The sequence below is a fragment of the Abramis brama genome (assembly GCF_963993115.1).
Source record: "Abramis brama genome assembly, chromosome: 5".
NCBI lineage: Eukaryota > Metazoa > Chordata > Actinopteri > Cypriniformes > Leuciscidae > Abramis > Abramis brama.
In genome coordinates, this window is record NC_139967.1 from 25,150,774 (window position 1) to 25,175,936 (window position 25,163).

General features: G+C 37.2%; 1 protein-coding gene across 1 annotated transcript in view; it reads left to right on the top strand.

Moving 5' to 3' along the window:
* Positions 1-25,163, top strand: part of fras1 (Fraser extracellular matrix complex subunit 1) — a 112,826-nt gene that overhangs the window by 57,405 nt on the left and 30,258 nt on the right. The window contains exons 19-33 of the mRNA XM_084114759.1: positions 3,737-3,877; positions 3,998-4,141; positions 5,488-5,643; positions 7,124-7,270; positions 7,587-7,733; positions 11,384-11,524; positions 12,457-12,597; positions 12,765-12,905; positions 13,960-14,230; positions 15,328-15,412; positions 19,553-19,873; positions 22,486-22,645; positions 22,782-22,957; positions 24,081-24,197; positions 24,853-24,967. Coding sequence (XP_083970885.1) covers positions 3,737-3,877; positions 3,998-4,141; positions 5,488-5,643; positions 7,124-7,270; positions 7,587-7,733; positions 11,384-11,524; positions 12,457-12,597; positions 12,765-12,905; positions 13,960-14,230; positions 15,328-15,412; positions 19,553-19,873; positions 22,486-22,645; positions 22,782-22,957; positions 24,081-24,197; positions 24,853-24,967 — 2,403 coding nt within the window. The remainder of the gene's footprint in view (positions 1-3,736; positions 3,878-3,997; positions 4,142-5,487; positions 5,644-7,123; positions 7,271-7,586; positions 7,734-11,383; positions 11,525-12,456; positions 12,598-12,764; positions 12,906-13,959; positions 14,231-15,327; positions 15,413-19,552; positions 19,874-22,485; positions 22,646-22,781; positions 22,958-24,080; positions 24,198-24,852; positions 24,968-25,163) is intronic.

Sequence of the window (25,163 nt, forward strand, 5' to 3'; positions counted from 1 at the left end):
TGAGCCGTCATACAGGAACACAAAAATGTACACTTAAACAGAATGTTAACATATTTTTTTTTGTACGTTCATCAAGAACTGCAGGCTTAGGACCACCAATACCTCACTTCCATAGCACTGAATAACATTTACAGTTGCTTTTACAGTCACGTTGAATGGTGTCTGAATTTTGCACAGTGAATCATTTCTGTGTTTATGGTTCCCACATACTGAGAGCTTCACAGGGAAGTTTTGGCTCTAGTATGTGTCAAACACGGTGCATAACTGAAATGTTCTGCAGTTTTTATTTGTTTGAATATGATCAAATAACTTTTGCAATTGTATCTGAATGAAATTGCTTATAATGAAATATTAAATTAAATTAATTGGTAACACTTTACTATGAGGTTCAATTGTTTAATGAATTTGGTATCATGAAGCATATCATTTAAGCATTTATTAATCTAGTTTAATGTTACTTTATAAATATACTGTTATTCATTGCTAATCCATTTTTGTTCATAATACTTTAATATTTATACAACTTGAAATGTTAGCAAGATATTAATATGTAGAAATTAACATTAACCAAGATTAATAAATGCTGTAAAAGTAAAAAAAAAAAAAAAAAAAAAGCTTACTAATTGAATACATTTTTGTATTTTTTAGTTGGCTTTAAGGCGGGCATACACTGTGCGATGTCTGTGCGATTTCAGCAAGGTACCTACTCACACTGAACGAGTAGATCGCATGCAATGTAAAGCCAAAGCTCAGGATTTCTGTGCTCACACTGTACGGTCCGAACGTCGAGCTGCGACTTGACTGCTCACACTATGCATGTGAAATATGCACGAATCAGCGCGATAAATCCTCGTGCCGGGTTGCGCCTATAGATGATATCATGTATCCAGAGATATTGTCAAAACAAGCATCAGCTATCAATTTCCAATTTATGTATTAAATTATTATTAGTATTATTGTATATTATTATTATTATTATTAGGGAAGGCCTGGGCTACTTTTATTATTAAAGTGATAGGCTGTTAAATTGCCACGCAATTCATAGCGCATCACCGCAAAACCAACGCACTGTGAGGATAATAAAATACACAGAAGCTTACTCATTGAAAATTGTCTAAAACATTTAGGTCGATTACAATGAATTATAGGCATATAATTAATTATTAACCGTCTATAATATGTCCAAACACTGCAATAATGAATCAATGAAAATTGAAAATTGAAAACAGCTTTATTTCAAAAACATTGTTTAACAAATTAATAAAAGAGGCAAAGTGTACATCGCAGGTGGCTTGGAAGAAGTGGGAAATGGTTAATCCATTTTGCAACACAAACTGGAGGTAAGCAACAGTATTTTGTAGCTAGTTTGAACTACAGAACTTAAAGAGCTCCCTCTTTTCGTTTTTTTTTATTTTATTTTTTTGCTGCAGATGAAATGGTTAAACTTCTGTTTTCGCGCAGGCGCAGTGAGGGAAAAACACTGAGTTTAGGGCAATCGGTCCATATCTCTGCTTCAACTGTGCGATATAGTCACGAGGAGCGACCAAAATTTCTAACATGCCAGAAATTCATCCGACCATCCGATTGCCGGTCGTGAGAGGTTAATCGCCTCTCGTTTCCCCCTGTACACTGCACGACAAACGACGCACGACAAAGCTGAAAATCGGCCCGACCCGACAAAGAGTCGCACGAGTCAGAATTCGGCTCAAAATCGGACGAAAATCGCACAGTGTATGCCCGCCTTAAAGCACGTTACTGAAGATAGTGAGAGAGTGGCCAGCGGGGTATTCATTCAATGGGTCCACTGTCATGAAGCTCAATACTAGAATAATGACAAGTGCCTCTTTCTTCAATGAAGACCTTTGTGTTGAGCCAGCATGCTCAGACAAATGTTGAGCTTCCTCAGGGCTACTTGTCTGGAGTGTGTGTGTGTGTGTGTGTGGATGTGCTGATGGGATCAGATATCATGCAGAGGAAATTCCAATCTGTAAATCCCTTTAAAGTCAGTCTCTCTGCAGACCTTGTGTGTGTGTGTGTGTGTGTGTGTGTGTGTGTGTGTGTGTGTGTGTGTGTGTGTGTGTGTGTGTGTGTTAGTCTGACTCAATAGCGTGATGAGATCTTAAATTCAGTTTAGTGTGGGCAACCATTATACCTTTATTAATAGCACTCATTGGTGTTTTACAGATCCATGCATTGAATTAATTAGTAATATCAAGAAATGTTGATTCAGACATTTTCATACACTGCAAATTCAAGAAGTAATTGGACACTTAAGTTACAATTAAAAATGTGTCAATGTTTTTGCATTAAAATATAAAATCAAGTTGCATTTATTTAATAAGAAATACAGACGCACTATTCAAAAATATCCAACAAGTATTTTAATTATAAGTCAAATCAATGGATATTGCTGTCATATGATTTGAATTTAATTTGTTATTGCCACTGTTTATTCATACAGTAGTTTGTTTATGTCACGTTAATGAAAGTAGAAATAGTTCATGCAATTGTATGCAAGTGTAAGTAAAGGTCAGCATTCAAGCACATATTAAACAGTATCCTGTCTCAGACTTTTAAACTATGGTGTGCGTTTAAAAATCGATTAAGAGTGCATTAAAGGATTCAGACCATTTGAACACTAACCTCCAAAACGGATGCATCATTCCCATCTTTCTGGCTTCATTTCAGAACACACCCCATGGGCTGAAATGTGATTTAAAAGAAAAAATGATCAATATGTGAGGCCTTTAGGCATGTTTATTGTGTGTCTGAATTGCATTAACAGAAAGCTTAGCAATGTCTCCAATTCACTCAATAGAATACAAATGACCTGGGTTAGTATTTAGCACACCTACTATTCTTCTTTGGGGAATGTACTGAATTATGGGGGTAGATAAAACCCTTTGTTCTGATTGACAATGAAACCTGGCCGAACAGACAAATAATTTAAAGACAAGCAGACAACTTTGGTCACATTGGAGCATGGCTGTTGACACGTGTCCTAAGGGCTTTACTCCAAATCAAGAAGATTGTCATGGGCCTCTGTATTTTTCAGTTATAATTTATGTTTGGGTGTGTGTTGTCTGCATGTGTCTACCAAACATCTATCACACTAAATCTGGTAGAGTAGTGGAGACAAGTCCAGACTTCACACCCGTGACAGGCTTTCTTTTTAGAGCCCACTGCTTTCATTCAGCCGCGTGCACATGGCTCAGCTCGCTGACTGACAGCCTTTTTAGAGGAAATGCCTTTTCTCTACATGTGTAGCTTAAAGGCAGATTGAGCATTGTGTCTACAAAACAGCAGTCCTAAGCCCTGTGATGAAGTTGGCTCACTAACTTACTGATAACTTAAGTTAATAAGTAGATGTGGGAATGCACACCTGTAAATGTTTTATTCATGTCAATATTTTACATGTACATCATTTTGTTTTAAATTCAAAACTTTTGATTTTTTTATTCCTCTGATGGCACAGCTGATTTTAACAACGTTTGTAGTTCAGGGAAGAAGGAGGTGGGAACCGGCGAAACTTCAACTTAAAGTTAAACACACAAAATAAACAAATAAAAAGACGAGAGTAAAGCGACAGCCCCTCATGGACGACTGCCCAATATTATTTATTATTATTATTTAAGGGTAATTTGACTACTTAGTGAAGCAAGTCTTTCTGGTTTCCGCACAAGTTTATCAATATTTCATGTAAAACAATCACTTTCTCCCTCCTTTACTCTTTCAGAATGTCACACCTCATGTTCAGGCTGCACTGGTGGAAGTTTCCAGAATTGTACTTCCTGTGTACGACCCAGTATCCTTCACCAGGAGCAGTGTCTCGATAAATGTTCTCATGGTTTCCATGTTCAGGACCGTTCTTGCCAAGGTGGTTATGGATGTTATTCTGTTCCTTCACACAAAAGAAACCCATTTCCCTGTGGATTAATATGTTCAATGGATTCTTTTATGAATCTAATGTTGTGCTCATTATGTTCTCTCCCTTCAGCCTGTCATCCATCATGTAAGGAGTGTACGGGCCCGTCTCAGGCTGACTGTTCTGCCTGCCCAGCCCACGCCAGTCTCCATAACGGCTACTGTCGAACCAGCTGCCCTGAGGGCCAATACCCGAATGTTGTGGGCTACTGCATTGGTGAGTGAAAATCAATCTTCCCAGACCATCACCAAAACATGCTTCCAAGTGACACCTTTGATCTCAAGTCATTGCACCTGCCCAGGTTTAAGGTGTCAAGTGAGCACATTTTGCCTTCAAGGGAGGATTTGTTGTTCAAAGGGCACGTCAGGTTTTGTTGTAAAGTCAATGCCAAGAGCATGGAAATGGGCAAATGTGCTTTGAGCCAGTTTGATTCATGAAACTAATCAATTCTGTTACCCTGTTATTTGGTATTTAATAAAATGTGGTTGAAGTACCAGTCTGTGTCTCATAAAGAGAAGAGGTTTTGTGCAGTAAACATGAGAAAACAAAATGAAAGCAGTAAGCAGTGAAAGTTCTTTAGAGAGTCCTTCTTCACTAAAATATAAATGTGTCTCTTAGTCAAAATAGGCACAAACACAGTTGGAAAATACTGTAGAAAGAACAGATTTTGATATAGAGTATTTATCAATAAATTAGAAAATATTTAATTGTATTACATTTGACTTGAGAGCTGAGAGCAGTCATTTCTTACTCTGTGTATTGGATTTTGTTGCCATAAAAAAAATCAACAGTAAAAAGTTTGAAGTAAATATGTTCCCCAATTCTCTGAAGCTCAAGAGAGGACAGTGGACAGTAAAAAAAACCCCTCTTTCCTCTGGTTTCACAGACAAGGCTTAAGTCTAGTTCTAGTTTTAATTGAAAGCTGAAAATATCTTAAAATATGTCAGTGACATTGTTTTGTCTCAAGATGCACACCAGTAATGTTTTTTTTCTAAGGCATGTTTATAAAAAGTACTTAAATGTCCTTATTGAACTAAGGCCTAATCCTGGCTTAATCTAAACTCTGTCTGTGAAACCAGGCCTTGATATATTATTTTACTACCTGCTTTTTTTATTTCAATTTGTCATACCTCATATTTTTATGTGGATAAGGTTAGAGCAGTGCTTTTAATGATTGAGTGATTGCTTTTCCTCAGAAACTTTGCACAAACTCGGTTTAGATCTTGCTACATGAATCAGTAAAGCCTGAACTCTATGCGTATAATTTAAAGAATTTGTACCGATATTATCAATCAGGCTGAGAAATAAGCCAACAGAGGATTTCATTGGCTGATATGCATCTCTTTATTATCAGTGCCCCCGTGGCAATGAAGCCAGTCAACTCCCACAGCTGATTAGGAGTGAGAGAGGATATACAGATAAAAGAGTGTTTACTTTTACACCTTTAGAACATTGTTAAGATACAATCTTTTTTTCCTCCATTTCCTCTCCTCAGTTCGGGATGTTCTACTGGATATGCATCATAATAATATATGCCGTCTGTCTCTTTGTTTCTCTGTCAGAGTGTGAGGAGGGATGCCAGCGGTGTGTGGCAGACCTGCAGTCAGGCTCTGGCTCTGTTTGTTTGTGGTGTAAGGTTCCCAGGATGCTGCTGCTGGGAGATCGCTGTGTACCACAGTGCCCACTCAAATACTATCGGTGGCACGGAGCCTGCAAAAGTAAGTTAAAATGAGAAAGAAAGTTAATTTAGAGCAAAAAATAATCTACATTCCCAGAACCAGATGCATACAGACAGAATTTAGTTTTTACCCTAGTTTTTATCAGGCTACACATGATTCACTGCATTTTTATGCAAAACAACATCAGATTGAGCAATAACACGCATCATTTTTGTTAGTAAGACTTATTGTAAGGTCTCCTATTAAATTCATATTATAATATAATTGAAAAAAACCTTTTTGAATACAATTCTACTAATAATGTATAGGGAAAACGTCATTTGCAATGAATTTGTGATGGCAAATATGCGAGATGTGGTGCCAAAAACCTAAGATTAATGTACAGTATCAAATCATTTCTAGTTATTTGTAAGTTACAATTAACAAATTACTTGTGTGAATTGATATCTGGTACATCTATATGAATAAATAATAGGGAGAATGGAGCTTCACTGTCCTTTTTTATTAACTGGTTATGCACATCTTTTCCTGTTTTATAACTATAATTGCAATATCGCAACCATGGTGATAAGATTGTCACAATATGCTTATGTTGAACCCTAATCTGCATCTGCAATGATAATTCATCACATCTTTTAACATCATCTAACTGTCTTCCTCTGAGAAAACCGTGTGCTGCTTTATTTCCAGCATGAGTTTCATTATGTAGAATGAGCATCATTAGTCACAGTGTCTAATCTCAATGCCAGCATCCTCTTTATGCACAGGTTTGTCATTCTACGTGATCTCTCAATGTAATATAGCCAGAGCCTCTGTTTTCATAACCCTGATGCAATTACCTGTGATGCTTTGAAAGTGGCTCCTCTGCTGACAGTGTAGATGAGACGGTGCATTTGTTTTTATTAGGGAGTGCGATGTAGTGCTCAGCTTTAATGCAAAATCTTTTAAGATGCTGATGTGATCTATAAACCATTATGACCTTTTTTAATTGCCTGGCTTGTGCGTGATAAACATGTGCACAAGTGTGTTTATACAGTACGTTAGTGTGTGTGTGTGTGTGTGTGTGTGTGTGTATGTATGTCTGCACTGGCTCTATGTGCATTAAAGGCAATAGACCATTAATGGAAATTACTTGCACTTAGCATTAGTAAGTCTGTGCGCTCTTTGAAGGTGATATGTCAAGTTGACAGCAGACTGTCATGTCATATTTGAATGGATATTTCTGCTGGATGTCAACAGTATTGCTTTTATATATCTACTGTTTTTATAATACTGTTGTGGAATGTGAATATCCTTGGCAACAGCGCTCATTAAAATGTCAAGGTTATCTGATACAAGTTTTGCACTATTTTCTAAGATTCTAAGAGTTTGACAATTATTATCTGCTAAAACTGAGTCTTTTCTCAATCACTCGTATACATCTACATGACAGCAGTTTACAATGTATATATAGTATTACATGTTATTAACAGTAAGTTAATTAATAATTAATTAATTGTCCTGTGCCTGTGTTTTCCAGAATGTCACTCTTCCTGTGAGGAGTGCAGTGGGGACGGTCCTCTCATCTGTACTTCCTGTTTGGCGCCTGATGTTTTGGCCCCATCGGGTCTCTGCAGCCCTCGCTGTCCAACCGGATATTACGCTGATGAAAACAGGGTGTGCCAAAGTAAGTTCGTCTTTACTTATAGTTTTTTATAGTGCGTCCATTCATCCATCCGTAATAAAAAAGCGTGCATATGTGTTTGATAATCATATTTGATACATCAGGCTTTATGGCTCATATAGTATGATAAAGTATGAATGAATCTCGTACTCGAGGAGGAAAAAAACAGTATAAACTATCAATCATATGACAGAAGGTATGTAGGAGATTGTGTACAAGAGGTTTTTCAGCAAAGTTTTAATCATGTTGATAATTTAGAGACATATTACATATGATACAGGATTACGTATTGATGAAATGATTATTGTGTGTGTTTCAGTGTGTGACACTCAGTGTCTGAGCTGTGAGATGGCGGGTGTGTGTACATCATGTAGAGATCCTGCTAAAGTGCTTCTGTTTGGGGAGTGTCAGTATGAGAGCTGTGCTCATCAGTACTACCTGAACACCACCACACGCACATGCAGAGGTGAGCCATACATCAAATGATCTCAGAGAAATATTCATTTAGACTAGAAACTTTTACATCCTGATATATTCAGCCATTTTAAAATGTGTTAAACTAAACTATCAGTTTTACTTGTCCATGAGACAGGTATTTTGATTTTATTCTTTGATTTGTATGTTTGTTGTATCGCCCGTTATTTTTGCCTTGCTGCTCCAAAACTGTTAAGTGCCTGTTTCTTCTTTTATAGGCATTGAACATTAATCTCATAAAGGCTGGAATACACTACACAATGTTTTCTCAGAAAGTTGGATTTGAGCTTTCATTTCTTAGCTTCAGACTATGATTCTATCCAGCTAGAGGAAATCAAACATGTTTGATATTTTGAGCAGATTTCAGAACACGTATTGTTTTAATTTTTCATGCGTCTCCTAGCAACAAGGACCATGTTTCTGTGTGAGTTTGTTGTGTTTGGAACAAAATGAAAGTCTAGTACTATGTGATCCTCAGTCATTTGGTGTACGATGCCCAGTTTTTTTTCTGTAACCATGTACAAAGTCGGAAAGTGTATGATGCCCATTGTTATAAAAAACTGTTCAGATGTTGAAAGTTGTGTAGTGTATTCCAGCCTTGAAGATACTCTATCAGTCTATTATAACTAACATGCATTCATAAAATGCACAGAACAGTTGGGCTAAAGAGAATGTATTTTAATATCTAATAATTAAGGTCAAGTAAATTTCAAGAAGACACTAGTCTAATTAAATTAATAATTCATTTAATTTCAGAGAAGATATTTGTTAATATTTGTGAGTGTGTTCAAATCTTTTTCTTCATCTTTTTTTCTAAATTAAGCAAACAATACAATACAGATAAGTACATAAAGAAAACAACAGCAAAAAACAAATATAGACAAATATAGATGTTGAAAAAGCAAGTATCAGACAAATAAGCTTGTTGACGACAAACAAGAAAAAAATGCATAATACGAGAAGAGACAAATGAGCAAACAAATAAACAAACATATAAACAACATAAAACACAAAGCAATATGGATGAACAATATATATTTCTACACATACATACGGACACATTGCATATCTCCCCATCCAGAATGTTTAGTATTGTAAAGTAGCAAGTGTACGATGTTATTGCTATCATTTATTATTTACTGTAAAAAAACAAAAACAAATATATATATATATATATATATATATATATATATATATATATATATATATATATATATATATATATAATAAATAATAATACAAAAATAATAAAAATAAATAAATAATAAAAAAAAAAAATATATATATATATATATATATAAAAATAAGAGGCATATACAGAGAAGAAGGGATATAGGTGGGGACAGATAGAGGAGAAAAGCAAAAAAGAAAAGATGGAAATGAAAATGGGAGGGATGGGGAATTAAGATGGCTATTGCCTGGTTAAATCGATTTCCTGCTGTATTATGAACATTCCAGTGGAATGTGGACATGCACCTTCCACTCCAAGGTGTCTTGCAAGGGCCCACCAAAACACATTGGCCGGACCTTCCGGATCATCGGCACATGACCCGGTCATGTCTCTGCCTGCGCTTGGATATAAAACGTTTAAAAGTGACCATCAGTTTTAGTTGTAAGGTATGTGCTTTTAGCCAGGTATCATATATTATCCAGTCCCATTTTGGTCTATAGACCCGCTGGCCATGTTGTCCTGTCATGATCTTGTCGGGGGGAGGGAGGGAGAAAGGGTTGGAGAGTAGAGGGGGGTACAGGAGACCAATGAATGGTGAGGAAAAAGAAGAATAGAAAAAAAAAAATGTATGTTGAGTGTGTTCAAATCCTAATACGATGTGGTTTGGGATTTGGATGTGGAACATATACCCACACAGTGAGAGCTTTATTTTGTTTTGATGGGATTTATAGAGAAGATCAAAAGGAGACAGATTATTTTTTTGTCCCTTGAGATGTGTGTTTTTGAATGAGGGAGAGTGAATCAGAAATAGGGGCAATAACAGAGGGAGTACGAATGATGCTTTTTACCCCTGCAGTACAGTGAATGAAGGTTACCTTGACAATATTTGGAGGGAGCACATCAATAATGCTGGACATCATTGTTGTTTGTGTCTTTATGGATAGATATGTGAAAGAACAACTCAGTCTAAATGACATATGGACAAATAAGCTGCTTTTGAGTTGAAGCTTAAGTTGAGTTGAAGTTAAATATGGACATCACTGACATTTGAATTGGATGTAGTGTTAAATGAAGTTAGCCACTGTTCTTTTCAGATGAATGTTTGAAATGTTTTGGCTGGGAGGATGGTTTCATTGAATGAGGGGAGAGATGATGAGATTATATAGATTGAGCGATGACAGAAAGAGCGTGATGGGGCTTTTTAATGAGCTTTGCTGATTTAGAGAGCGGAGGTCTGGTTGTGAGTTATCAAATGGTCGGCTAGTGCTCTCTTTAATGGATGATTTGAGAACTGAAATATTGTCTCTTATCTTTCTCATTGTAAGTCAAGCGGTGTATTGAAATCCTTCATATTTCTTTTTTGTACAGATACTATTCAAGCTTGGTTTTGCAGATAATTGAACCTTAAAGTCCCTGTAAAGGCAATTCTAAAAAAAAAATCTAAACACATTATAAATGTTAGAAATGTATTGCTAAATCATATTACAAAGACTGTGAACTGTGAAGTACTGAATTGTGGAGTTAGACCGTTAAACAGTTTTTCACCATTGCTGTGTTCTGGATTTTTTGGGCGGGGCTAAAACGGGGGCTCGATGACGCACTGGAGCCCCTGAGCTCCTGGACACGCCCCTACTTGATGACGCACTGGAGCCCCTGACGCTGGCCCCTCCCCTAACAATATAGCACATTCACATCAGTTTGCCGATCGCGAGTTACTGTCAGTAACGCCCCCAGCGTTTGAGAGCAGAGACTACTGCTCATTTTTTCAAGATTTTGATAGCTTATTTTATGTACTTGCCGGCTTTTTTTATCATTCAAATTTGGCTGGGTGGCTAATAACACATTTTTCTGTGGTGTGACAAACTCAGAACACATACTTAATTTTGACTTTACAGGGACTTTAAATTTAAATAAAACCTACCTTATGAAATGCTTATAAAAAGATGGTCCATTCTGATTGGACGAGCTGTGTTAAAGCTGTTGTTAAATGGTAGTTGATGCACAGCTGTGATTACACTTTCTATGTAAGTTGCTATCTCGACACAGATAAACTAATGAACTATATTACTTGGCGGGCAAATTGTTTATTCATTGTACGGAATAAATGAAAGAAAAGTTGTCACTGTTTCTGCTACATCACAACTTCAAGGGGTGTTAACACCCCACTGTAACATACAGTCTCTCTTGGCATATTGCTTTATTAATTAACATTTCTAGAAAGTTCTCCATTCCTTTAGGTAATAATGTTGTCAAAATTTGCATACTGAATAAAAAGTGATTTGTCTTTATCATACGCTGTTTTTTCCTTCAGTAAATGCAAATCTAATGCCAATCTTTCATGCTCTCTCATCACTGTCTCTTGGCCTTTTTCTTTCTAGTTTCAATTTGCTTTTCTTCTATCACACTCCAATTAATTATTTTTCTTCTCATATTCCTCCCACCCACACTATCTTTCGCTCTGTTTCTCTCAGAGTGCGACTGGAGCTGTAACGCGTGTCGCGGACCCCTGCGTAGTGACTGTCTGCAGTGCATGGAGGGATACGTCCTGCAGGATGGCATTTGTGTGCCGGGTTGCTCGCCAGGATTCTACCAGGATGCCGAGAGATGTCTGAGTCAGTCATCAACAAAACTAACAACCTTCATTATGAGTCCAACCAATACATTTTCCAGCTCAATAAACGTTGACATTTCAATCTCTCAGTTGTCACGGTCGGGGAGTGAGGGAGGGAGGGCCACTAATTTCAGCTGTATAGTGCCAACATCAGCCGCTGTGCCAGAGCCAAGGTTTAATGGCACTTTAATGGATTGATTTCAAATTAGACTGAAAGTCTATCAGCGGTGCTGTAGGTATAGACCAGATTGAAGAAGCACATTACTTAAAATTTACTTTCTTCTGTGATTTTGAAAGATTGATATTATCCAGCATTATCAAGTTATTGTAGTATTTAACTCACTGACACTGAAACATTTCAGCAGAGGAACTGGAATTTATTTTACATCTAATATAATTTATTACATTTTAATCTCTGTTAAATTTATTATAAATTAATAATTGTTATAATATTATTATATTTTAATAATACATTTACACTACCATTTAAAAGTTTGGGGTCAGTAAGATTTATTTATTTTTTTAAAGAAATGAATGCTTTCATTTAGCAAGGATGTATTAAATTGATCAAAAGTGACAGTAATGCAGTAAAGACAGTTTACACAAAAATATGAATCAACACAACTGTTTTCAACATTGCAACACTTTGCCATCACAATGAATTGCATTTTAAAATATATTGAAATAGAAAAGTTATTTCAAATTTTAGTATTATTTCACAACATTACTATTTGTTCTGTTTTAAAAAAAAATTTAAAATGCAGCCTTGGTGAGCATAAAACATTCAAAAACGTTAAAAAATGTTTCCAACTTTTGAAAGGATTTTTTTTTAAATCATTTTAGTATGTAAAATTATAGACAACTTGGATTTCATATAAAATATAAATCAAATTTCATGTCTTCAGTCTTTCTCTTCCTCCTTTCTCTGAACAGGCTGTGATGAGCACTGTGATCAGTGCCAGACCCATGGCCGATGCCAGCGGTGCCAGCTGCCGTATGCTGTGTTGAATGGACAGTGTGTACTGGAATGCGGAAAGCGCTACTTTTTAGACGACTCGACCCGTCAGTGCACCGGTGAGTGCTGTAAATCTGGTCTGAGAGAGTGATCGTGACTGCCTACATTGTTCATTTTGGCATGCTTACCAACCTGCTAATTTTAGAGAAGCTCAGTACAGTGTGACGCAGTTCCCTCTCGTGTCCTACCTGAGTCTAATGACAGATTGTTTACTGTTATTTCCCAGCATGCTCAGCTGGTTGCTTGGAGTGTGTGAGTGCAGGTGAGTGTCACGTCTGTGCTGAGAGCTCCTTCCTGAAGGGTGGTCGATGCATCCCGGATTGTGGTCATGGATACTACGCTGACCGAAAAACAAGAGCCTGCCATGGTAACCTGGAATTTCTGCTTCACATATCTGATACAAAATAAGATTTCTACAGACCAAAAGAAATCTTTATACTTGGCCAGCATAATCGGTGCAGTGCTTTTAGTATGTACACATTTAAAATAAAAGGTTCTATAGAGAGCCTTAAAGGGTTCTGACAGGCACTACATATATAGAACCTTTAGAGGTTACCCATCAAAGGATCATTTTATGGATTTAGTTTTAATTAACTATTTTTCTTTTTATTCTTTTTTTTATGGATGCACCGATATGACATTTTTGGCCAGTACCGATAACCGATAATTCTTTATATAAAAGCAGATGACCGATATATTGGCCAATAAATCTAAATAAGAGTTTTTATATTATTTTTGAGAGCCTGATTACAAAAACTAAAGTCTCACCGTTAAAATCCATGTCCCAAGCACACAATTATAATGAAGTTCTCATTATAATGTAGCCTATATGACAGACTTGCTGTCTTGCTTATACAGTTAAATACTTATCTGTATTTTCTTTTTTTTAAGTGATTCCAGTCAAATTTCAAGCATTTCAAAACCATCATGGTGAACAGTGAGCATCTGAAGTGTGTCAGCTGAAGGAAATAATCCATTATTTATCGGCTTTTATTGGGGCGATAACGATAACATTAAAAATGAACATATATTGGCCGATACCGATATGGTTACCAATATATCGTGCATCCCTACTTTTTTTTGTTGTAAACAGCTTGTAAACATACTTTATGACTAGAAAAAATGAAAATAACCCATTAAACATGAAAGTATTATGCAATCATTTAAGACATTTCGCCTTTTTGACATTAAGGATTCTTAAAAAATTAATTAAGAGACCTAGGATTCTATATAGAACACAATTTAACCTTTTTTCTGAGAGTAAGAGTAAATATTATATTTCCTTATATTATATTTTAGATTTGTCTATTTTAATATTTTAAATCTATTTAGTTTTTATGTTTTTATTGAGTTATTGAAATTCTGTATGCTTTTATGACTGTAAGAGTATTTGACCATCCCATCCACTTTTGTTTCTACAGCAAACAGCCGCGCTCCATCTCTTTATATCAATGGCTCTCTGCTGGTTCCTATTGGTGGAGTTAAGCCTCTGGATCCAGCTCTCCTGTCAATTAAGGATGCAGATAGCCAATCAGAGAGCATGCTACTCCAGCTCCTTCAACCGCCTAGTAACGGCCACCTTGTGGTCCTGGAGAATGACAGAGACAGAGCACTGGGAAGAGATGATATTTTCACCTTTACTCAGCTCAAACATCGAGCTGTGCGCTTCATTCATCATAAAGAGCAGACCAAGTGAGTGTGTGTGTAACATGGAGTGGCAGAATTAATCCTGGGTCATTTCCCCAGGATATTTGTTTGAGAAGTCATCAGAAACATATAATTCTTATTTATCAACTAGATGATATATGGAAGTCTAAAATCATTCATTCCATAGCTTACTCACTGTTTATAGTTCATGTAAAAGTTTACAAAGTACATTTCTCATCTCCTGAAATATCACTTTAGGTGACGATTCTGTTCTTCAATCCTGCAGGATGTGTTCTGCTTAGATAGACATATTTTAGATATTTGTTGATCTTTATACACCAAAATATCCAGAGAGATGCTGTACAGGAGTAAAACAATGTTGTATAAAAGCGGGTGTCGAGTGTGTGTGTTTTGAGTGATGGACTAAGTCTGAGTGTGCGCAGTCATTAGCTTTAATTACCTCGGTGAAGTTGCTGAGGCATTTGACAGGACACACACACACACCCCACAGTGACCATAAGCCGCAGCATTTGTGTTGATCACGTGTGGAAGTCAGATTGACTGCTGACCTTCAATTTTCTCTCAACTTTCTCACAGTTTATATATTTAATGGCTCATCTCACTCCCTTCAGCTCTGTGATTTAATTAACAAGTGATCTGTGTGCCCTCACACTTTCACCCCTATTTTATTCCTCATCCCTCTTTTCACAATGTATCCCTTTTTCAGTCTTTATCATTTCTCTTTAAAAGCTACTCAGTCTTTTTCTCATTTTCGTCTCTGCCGTTTGCTTCTCTGGGTCTTTTAGTCATTGTGTCATTTTCTGTTGCTTTTGTACACTTTATACACAAACACACGTTTGTTTTTCTTTCACAATGTGAAATGGAAACTATTACATCCCATTGACTCAATAATGAGCTAATAATTTTCATTAAGACATTATTTGGTACAGTACGGTTATTTCAACAGTATGACAATATTTAATATTTTTACCAAGCTGTTTTCTTTGTGTGGACTGTTAGCTGGTCCCTACAATATAGATGATTTTAGGTTTTGTAGCAAAATGTAAGCAAACCCTGACTCACCCATATTATTTATATCCTTGAATCTGCTCACAGCAGTGTAATGTCGACTTGTTTTTCAGAAGTGGGCAGTTCGTGTTAAGGGCAGCAGATCCTCAGCTGTTCTCTCAGCCTCAGACTGTTTCTGTGCAGGCGCTGTCCCAGCAGGTACACACACACACACACACACACACACACACATAACTGAACCTTGTTCTTATCTCAATAAATTTGAAGAATTCTCTGAGTGAAATAACGTGTACCTGAGGTTATCTATTTGCATAAAACATGCCCAAACCGTCTCCATATTAGGGCTTTTTTGCACATCCTTTTCTTCACAGCCTTTCATCATTCTCGTCACTCACATATGTATGACACTCTCTAAAGATGCATTCTCACATCTTTAGAGAGTATGTGATATTTGCGTACCTGTGGTTTGTATATAATGTACAATCACTGACCACCAGGGGCAGTGTATCTCCTTATTTTATTCTCATGTCTGGACATCATATTTAGATCTTTCCAAACCTCTCTCACGTTCTTTTGTTGTAACCCGTTAAAAATCAGTTTTTGTGTGTGTTTTTAGTAATTGTTGGTTCGGTGTATTTGAGTGCTCATTGTTACAATTACACAGCAAAAGTTCAGTGACATTTTTATTTGTGCATGGTAGAAAGCAGATACTGACATAATGACATACAATAAATATGGAAAATTGAACTACACGATTGAGGGAGCAGGCTACACAGTGAACTCCGAGAAAACGCTATGCTTGAGCAAACAGTTTGTGAATAGGCTACTACAAATTATGTCCATGAAAGAGACTGTGAACGCATTGAATAGGATATGTTTAGTTGGTGAATAGCATAGGCTACTATTACACAGTAGCGATAACGTTAAGCGCACCAGAATAAAATATAATATTCAGAAGTAAACAGTGTATCTGACTTACAGATTCAGTTAACATCCACAAATGAATAAGCGCGTCGATTCAGGGAGCAGGCTACACAGTGAACTCTGAGAAAACGCTACGCTTAAGCAAACAGTTTTCTGAATAGGCTACTACAAACGAAGGCCGTGAATAAAATATAATATTCAGAAGTAAACAGTGTAGCTGACTTAATGTTTAGCTGACAGAGTGTTTATGTCAGAATGTCTATTTTTAAACCACAACCTTCTAATTGCTTATTTTACCGATATATTTACCGATATCTTTTGCATTTCTAATCCAAACAATGTCAAACTTGGCATTGCACTTACTTGTGCCCGTAGCAAGACACCTGTCAAGTTTTAAATCCATCAGACTAATGGTTCGAGAGATATGCGAATAACAGACAGACAGACGTTTCTGTAATTTATAGATAGATTTTCGTTCCATTTTTAACTTATAACTCTCTTTCCCCTCTTTACCTCTATACTCTCTTTTGCTCATCCTTATCACCCACTAGAAAGGCCCTTTTTTCTCATTTAATAATACTTTTAACTCAGAGGTGACCCAAGGTTTGTTGTTTGAGTAACATTTGATCTTTTTAGTAGGTACTGTGTTATCAACACAAAAGTTTCTATAATCTGTAATACACTCAGTTAAGCTATCAATGTCCTCATCATGTGATTTACACAGAACCTTCCAATCAGTTGTTTCAAAACAATCCGTTAATGCTTCATAGACTGAATCAGACCAAATCTTAATTGTTCTTATTACTGGCGGTTGCTTCCTCACAACCGGCACATAAACAGACCTAATGTAAACAAGACTGTGATCCGATCGTCCCAATTGAGGAAGCGGTGATGGTCTTTAGGCTTCTTTCACATTTGCAGAAACCAAGTCCAAGATTTTATTGTCTCTCGTTCCACAGTCCACATACTGAGTAAACGTGGGGAGAGTATTATGTAGAGATGCTTGGTTAAAATCAACCAGAAATAGTAATAAGTGATTGGGGATATTTTGACTGTATCCTAGCTGTAGCAGTATTAATATATTCACAAGCATTAGTCACATTGGCCGAAGGAGGGATATACATCGTTAACGCTATCACATAAGAAAATTCTCTTGGCAAATAGTACGGCCTCAGCCCCACCGCAAGTAGTTCAATATCCTTATTGCACAGTTTTTCTTTAACCGTGATATGACCCGGATTGCACCAGCGTTCATTGACAAACAGTGCCAGCCCACCTCCTTTTCTCTTACAAGTCTCCGCAGCACACCTGTCCGCTCGCACAAGATGAAAGCAATCCAATTTTGCAACCGAGTCCGGCGTTCTCTCGCTCAACCAAGTCTCAGTAAGACACATAAAACTGCATTCACGATACTCCCGTTGCATCCTTGTTAGTGCCGTAAGCTCCTCCATTTTATTCCCAAGCGACCGGACATTTCCCATGATGATCCCGTGGGTTAAAATGGTTTATGTCGTCTTTTCTTCAGTCGGTGCTTTACACCAGCTCTACACCCCCTTCTCCTCCTCCTTAGTTCCACAGGAGTCTCCATTCTAGGTACAGATGACATCGCTGTGTGCTGAAGTGCCAATAGTTGTTCTCTTGAATAAATAATGGAGCAAAAGTTTGGTGCTCCCGATACTGTCCCCAAAGTTCCAATTAAGAACGGCAAAATAAAAATAATCATAATTCAATGCTTCTTGATACTCTCAAACATAGGACCACACAGAAACACATTCCTCAGACATCGATAAAGAGAATTAAAAAGATAAAAAAGGTTAAAAACATTCAGAGCTGCTGCGACAGGCTGTGACACATGTGACTTTCACAGCACTTTCATCTTTAAGCATTTAAACACACCTTAAGATCAATCGTTTTTTAAGATCATGAAAAAAATGAATTATATCAAGAGTGTCCAAACTTTTACTGATACATATAAAGGACGAAGTCCCTTAAGGACAGATCAGTTTTCTCAACAAATATGTTTATAACACCATTCCATTCCTACAGTCGCCATATTGCCTGAGCGACCACCTCTGTCTTATACAGTCTCTGTTTACACCCATAGTCCACATCCTTAACATAGATTGACTGCCCATTATCCTCACTCTGAGGAGGGCATTATAGCTCACACTGAGCCAGCATCTCTTCCCCCTCTCTCGATCTCTCTCGCTTTCACTCCTCTGCAGCATTTTGTTACACTTTATACTATAGATACAGCCTCCAGAGAACTGCCTGTCTCACTGACCTCCGCCAGCCAAACGAACACACACACAGAAACCTGATCTCCCCAACAGAAATCTAATGCATGTCATTGCAACAAATAACACCCAAAATACATTCCTGCCCCTCATGGATTGATAACAGCAGCCCATGAAGTCAGAGCACTTCTTTCTGTTGAGTGAGGCACTATCTAGAGAGAGAGAGAGAGAGAGAGAGAGAGAGAGAGAGAGAGAGAGAGAGAGAGAGAGAGAGAGAGAGAGAGAGAGAGAGAGAGAGAGAGAGAGAGAGAGAGAGAGAGAGAGAGAGAGAGAGAGAGAGAGAGAGAGAGAGAGAGAGAGAGAGACAGACAGACAGACAGAGAGACAGAGAGAGAGACAGAGAGAGAGAAAACAGTGAATCTATTCCTTAGGGAAAGAGAGTAAAAATGCAATAATCCCTCCCTGGGGGAAAAGATTGTCTTTTGCAAATAAACCTTTTGCTCTTGTCTTCCATGAGTGGTGGTAAACAAATGTGGCCTGATTTTCTCCACATCTCTGTGCAACAGCAGCATAATGAATCTTCATTAGTTTAAATTGCTTTACACAAAAAGTATATTGTTAACAAAATGCTTTGGTGCCCATTTGGACAACACTAATTCTAATCGTGCCTGCAACGTTTGTCATCTCTTTTCTTTGCCTATAACTAAAAGTGGCCAAAAATATAATTGGAAAATTAGTGTTGATGCGGAAGGATACAGAATGAAGTCATGATAGACAAAGTTATGTTGGATCCTGGCAGGGACTTTGAACACAAATACGCACTTTAAACACTCCTAAAGCACCCACCAGTATTGTCCATTTGTGTCTGTGTTAGTCCCATTTGGACCTCAAATGCACAGAAATCAGCCTTCTGTTTCCCTCATTTTCATGCATCTTGTCTTTCATTTGAGCAACTCTAATCAAGCACTGATAGAATTCTCACCTCTGCGTGCCTAAATTCACAAAATAAAACTGGGAAAATACGTAGATGGAAAAAGAATACAGAATAAGGGCATTGGGGCCCCAATATTAATTTGTGAAATCTTAAATATTTTTCTGATAAGATTGACTGTCTCCTCTGTGTTTCACTGAAACTGAGTTTGAATGAAATATTAATGTTATATTATACCTTCAACAGCCACCCACTGTGATCACCAACCAAATCTTGTACATTAACACTGGTGAGACAGCTGTCATCACCAGGTCCATTCTTCACATCAGTGACCTTGATAACCCACAAGACGTTTTCATCACGGTTCTGGATCCACCTCAGCATGGTCACCTGACACACGTGCATGGTGATGTGCAGGTAACCAATTTTAAACTGGAAGACCTGGATCTTGAGCAGCTACAGTATGTACATGATGGTTCAGAAGGAGACCAGGACAGACTTCTGCTGCAGGTCAATGATGGACACAGCTACCAGAACATCCTGTTTCACATCAGCATTGCTCAAAAGGTACGGACATGACTGGTTTTACTCTTAAAAAGATTTGCTAAGTGGCAGTTCACCTGATCAAAAAGTATTCTTTTTGATCATACTTATGTGAAGTGCTATTCTGCTTATCATATAGTTTTATACTGTATTCTTTGAAATGGCATGTCCTCTGGTTTTTTTAAATTTTCAGCTAAATGTTTAATTTCTACATATTTCTGTAATTGGAAGGTTTTTTTTATCATTGTAAATGTGCCGTTTAAAACTAATAACTAAATAATAGATACCTTGTAATTATTTATAGGCCTATCAATGTGTCATGTTCTTTCAAGTAAGTGTGTAAAAAAAACCTACAAAAAACCAGCACGCCATCAGCTCTTCTTCATTTTGGACTAAGACCAAGTTTTTTTGGCTAATTATGGATTCCTGCACCCACCTGATGCTGAAAATCCTTGATGATTGAACCTCAGGCTACCGCTGCGTAATGTCTTGATTTATTACTTATCTTCCCTGTGACCCTACATAGGGCGAGAGGTTTAGAGAATGGATAGAGAGATGGATGGGTCTTTGTACTTAAAATTATTTAGCTGCCATTATAATTTATGATGAGGATCACTTTCAAGGGGATCCTGTTTTGGGTTTTAAAATCCCTTCTTAAATGGTTTTAAGCTAGAAACTGCTCATTAAGGTAACAGTTGTAGGTTACCACTTTTTGCAGTGTACTGTTGGTGTCTGTTTGTGATCACATAGGGTTCAACTAATAATAATTCATAATAATAATTTTTATTTATATAGGGCCTTTCCAACACCCAAGGTCGCTTTACAAAGATAGATTCCAGGAACAGAACCAAATAAACATCAACAACAAAGTACAATACACATTGTACCAAGGGCTGAAAAGTAATATACAGAGGTTGCAACTACTGTGCTCGTTGCCTCACAGGATCATATATTTAAACATTAAGGTACTAGTATGTACCCTGTAGCAGTAGATATGGCACAAATATGATGTAGGTACAATTTTGCAAAAAAAAATTCTGACAGTGCAAGCACATTGAGACAGTGGATCAATTCTGTGATATAGACTACTGTGCGTGAAGTGTTTTTCATATCATGGTAAACACCACTATCTCATACCTCTCTCCCTCTATACATACATACATAATCATCACCACCCTCTTGAAATTGCTTCTTTCTGACTATTTGACATGCCCTCAGCCTGCTGATGTCTAGACAGATAGCAGCACTTTGTTTGCTCTTTTCAATCTCTGTTCCCCCTTCCATACACAGTTATCCACACATCTCTCTGTAGTGTCATCCGATTACACCTGCCTTGTTCCCTGCTGCAACCTCTTATCTCCCATCCTAAGCAGCTTTTGACAAATGGAAGCCCTATTTCAGGGTAAACACTCTGTTTTCTGATCAATAGCACATTGTTTTTACTGGTAGGATAGCAGCAAGTTATACTGGGCAGAATCGCACAAAGGCCTCATTAAGATCTTTTGCAATCACGTAAGTGTCGAGAGTGGAAAGGTCAAATCACATCCACAACACAAGGCGCTAAGAGCCAAAGTCACTGATCTCAAAAGATTCGTAATGTGGAATTCTGCAATGAAGACAAAAAGGGATAAATGAGGAAGCTGACTTTCAATTAGCCTTTTGAAGAGAAGTTCTTTGGCATTTGTAGTACCTGATCCATGTAATTGGTCAGCACTGGTGAATGATCCTTGGTTTAATGAAGTCTGGAGACCTCACTATCCACACTTTGATCTCTAAATCGAGAGAAAGTTAGAGAAAGAAAGAAAATATTTCCAGGTATCAACTTCACTGTACACGATGTTTTGTCAGGGAAAAAATTTTTCATTTTGATGTGTAACATCAAAATTAATTGGTTGTATTCTAGTGTTATGTAATATGAATGAATCGACAGTAGTTTAATTTAAAGTCATCTTTAAGGGTCATATCAGGTAGAAATGATCTCATAAGGGAGAGTTTATAATTTTGACCCATGAGTGAACTCTTCCGTGAAAACCTTGCTTTATAAATCCATCCCGCTCTCAGAGAGGTGATCAGGATCAGCAGGAAGGTGGTGGAAGGGTGCCAAGGTGTTTCCTTTGTGAATCAGAGCTTTCATCTCTCCACGTCCTTGAAAGTCTTTGATTATCTGTGAAGCAGATGATCTTATTCACCACAATGAGCTCCTCAGCTAGTCTTGGGATGTTCAGAGCCCACTCAGGATCTAAAGATTCCTTGCATAGGAAGTGTAGCCTTGATGTTTCTCAATGTAAAATGCAAGGATCTTTCTGAAGGATCATGTAACACTGATGACTGGAATAATGGATGCTGAAAATTCAGCTTTGCCATCACAGGAATAAAATACATTTTAAAACATTTTAAAAGAAAACAGTTATTTTAAATTGTAATAGTATCTCACAACATTAGTGTTTTACTGTATTTTTGATCAAATAAATGCAGCCTTGGTGAACTTGAGATTTCTTGAGATTTCTTTCAAAAACATTTGAACAGTTACTTTTGAACAGTAGTGTATAAACTATTACTTTATTATGAGATACTTTACATGCTGTTATAAGCTGAAATAAACATACCATTAATGGTGCATTATGGCTTCTCTTTAGGTTGGATTGACTCCTCACCTGCGTTCAGTGCCTAAGACCTGGGTGAGGGAGGGAGGAATGGTACAGCTGTCTAAAAAGTGTCTCAATGCTCAGTTCCAAGGAGCCAGTGACTCTGAAATCCTGTACACCATTTATTCTGAGAGTGGACAGCCCAAACACGGTATCATCATCATCATCATTATCATTATCGGACTCTAGAATTCCTTACTCTATGTCTGTCTTTCTTTCTGAACTCAATTCAGTGCCATGAACTACAGTAAAATGCTTCTTTCTAAAGGAAACTTGTGTGTGTCTAGGAGAGATCGTGCTGGTGTCTATGCCCGCCGATGGTCCTGTGGAAGCATGGCAGTCTTTCCCAGATGGTCAGGACACCACACCCACCAGCTCATTTACACAGCAAGATGTTAATGAAGGAACTGTCTGGTACAGACACTATGGTTCTGGAACACAGAGAGACACTTTTCAGTTTCAGGTGAGACACACTGCGCAATAAATGTAACCCAAGGCATATACTGTCAGTTCAGCAAGAGCCCTGCGGCTCAGTATATCGAATCAAAGGTTAACATCTGGCATGTACTGCTCTGTTTCACATATTTTACACGTATATAAATTAAAAATAAAAACTTGATATTTGATATTAATAAAATTTGGATCCAATTTTGATGCTCTTCACATAAGTACTTTTTACTGCAATCATTTATATTTGAGAGTCACTATACAAAAGGGCACATTGTGTTGATATGAATTAAGATTGCTCAGGAGATGTTACTTTTTACTTTTTTTTTTTTTAAAGAAATTAATAATTAGCCTTGTAAGAATAATAATTAAAAAAAACTACCAACCTCTAACTTTTAAATGGTAGTGTACCTTTCTTTCTTTCTCTCTCACACACCCAATATCAGACTTTTAGATCAGCGTATCTCCTGTTACAAGTGATGCACAAAGCGAACACAAACCTCTTAGGAAGATAAACACATTGTTCCCGTCTCTCGCACTATTGGACTATTTTTTCTCCATTTTACTTCAGTTCTGCTTCACACTCTTCTTAGGCCAATTTGTCCATCTGTCCTACTTCTCCTTCACCAGCCTCACTGCATTACTTCGGTATAAATGAGCTAATTTGTCTTCAAATCCAGTTTCAAATCAGTGTAAGCAGCATTAAAGGACATTCAATCACAGTTAATTCATCAGCTTAAACCCTAATGACTCTTGACACAACAGTGTTTTCGTCCTCCTGCAGAAAATTGCTTTCCCGTCTTGTTTGTTCTTTTCTCTTCACATCTTGCCTGAGGCTGCACCCTGTGCCACAGACTTCATTAAACAAGATTTGAGTTTTAATGGTTCAACACGGTTTAATTTATGTCCTCAGGGGTGTTTGTGTGATCATGAAGTGTTTTTTCATCCTATTTGTGTGGTGTCTGCTCAAGATTTTTGAGCCCCCCCCCCCAATTCAACCAAATTTATTTCGGTCCACACGGACAATTTTTTTCACAAAAATGTAAAAATAAATAAATTCTAGTGGAAACACACATGTGCACTGTGGTATTTGTTTAGTTCATAAATGTTTGTTCATGCATGGGTACTTTTGTTGACAGGTTTCAAGTGAGGTTTATCCAGAGACTCTGAGTGATAAGCAGACCTTCACCATAGGAGTGATGCCTCATAGCCCCGGCATGCCTCAGATCTCACCTGGAGCCGATCTGCAGATTACTGTAAGATTCAAACAGCAGGACAATGAAAAGACTAAATTATTCTCTGTCTAATTAAATAGGAGTTAAAAATCCAGAGCAGACTTTGAAACTGCTTCTTCTTCTTTTTCTTTTTTCTTTTTTTTAACTTATTTAACCTAGTTAGTCAAATGTTTTTATGTTTTTGTTTTTTCCACTTAAAACACCTTGCCAGGGAGAAAACCTTAAGGTCAATATGATTTTTTTCTTTTTGGCCAAAAAATTTATACTTCTATTTAGCAAGGACACATTAAATTGATCAACATTGACAGTAAAAACTTGAACATTGTTACAAAAAAAAAAAAGTAAAATAAATGCTGTTCTTTTGAACTTTCTTTTTATCAAAGAATCATAGGAGGAAAATGCATCACAAAGCATTTCTATATTGATAATAATAAGAAATGTTTCTTGACCACCAAATCAGCATAATATAATGATTTCTGAAGACTGGAGTAATGACTGCTGAAAATTCAGCATGAATTTAAAATTATAAATTACATTATAAATGTAATAGAATATGGTTTTAGTTGTAATACTATCGAATAAATATCAAATAAATGCAGTCTTGGTAAGCATATGACAACTGACTGCAAACAGAGTGTCTTGATCAGTGTAAATGTTTTTGGCTGTGTGTGTGCAGGCACTGGAAGATCGCGTGACTGTGATATCTCCCTCTGCTCTCTCCTTCACTGACTCTGAGACGCCCAGCGACAAGCTTGTCTACAACATCACCAAAGCACTCACCTCAGGCCATGGTAACTAAACCTCTATTATTGTCATAGGGGTGAGGGGAAGGACACTCATAGGCATAATGGAAGCCTGATAGTTTTGTTTTGTTCTCCTTTTTGTACCATTAAATAAAGAGTACATGATTTCAAAGGTGGAACTTGCCAAGGGTACGGTACTTGTGAGAAGCTTTATTTGTGGTTCTATAATATGTTTCATATCCTT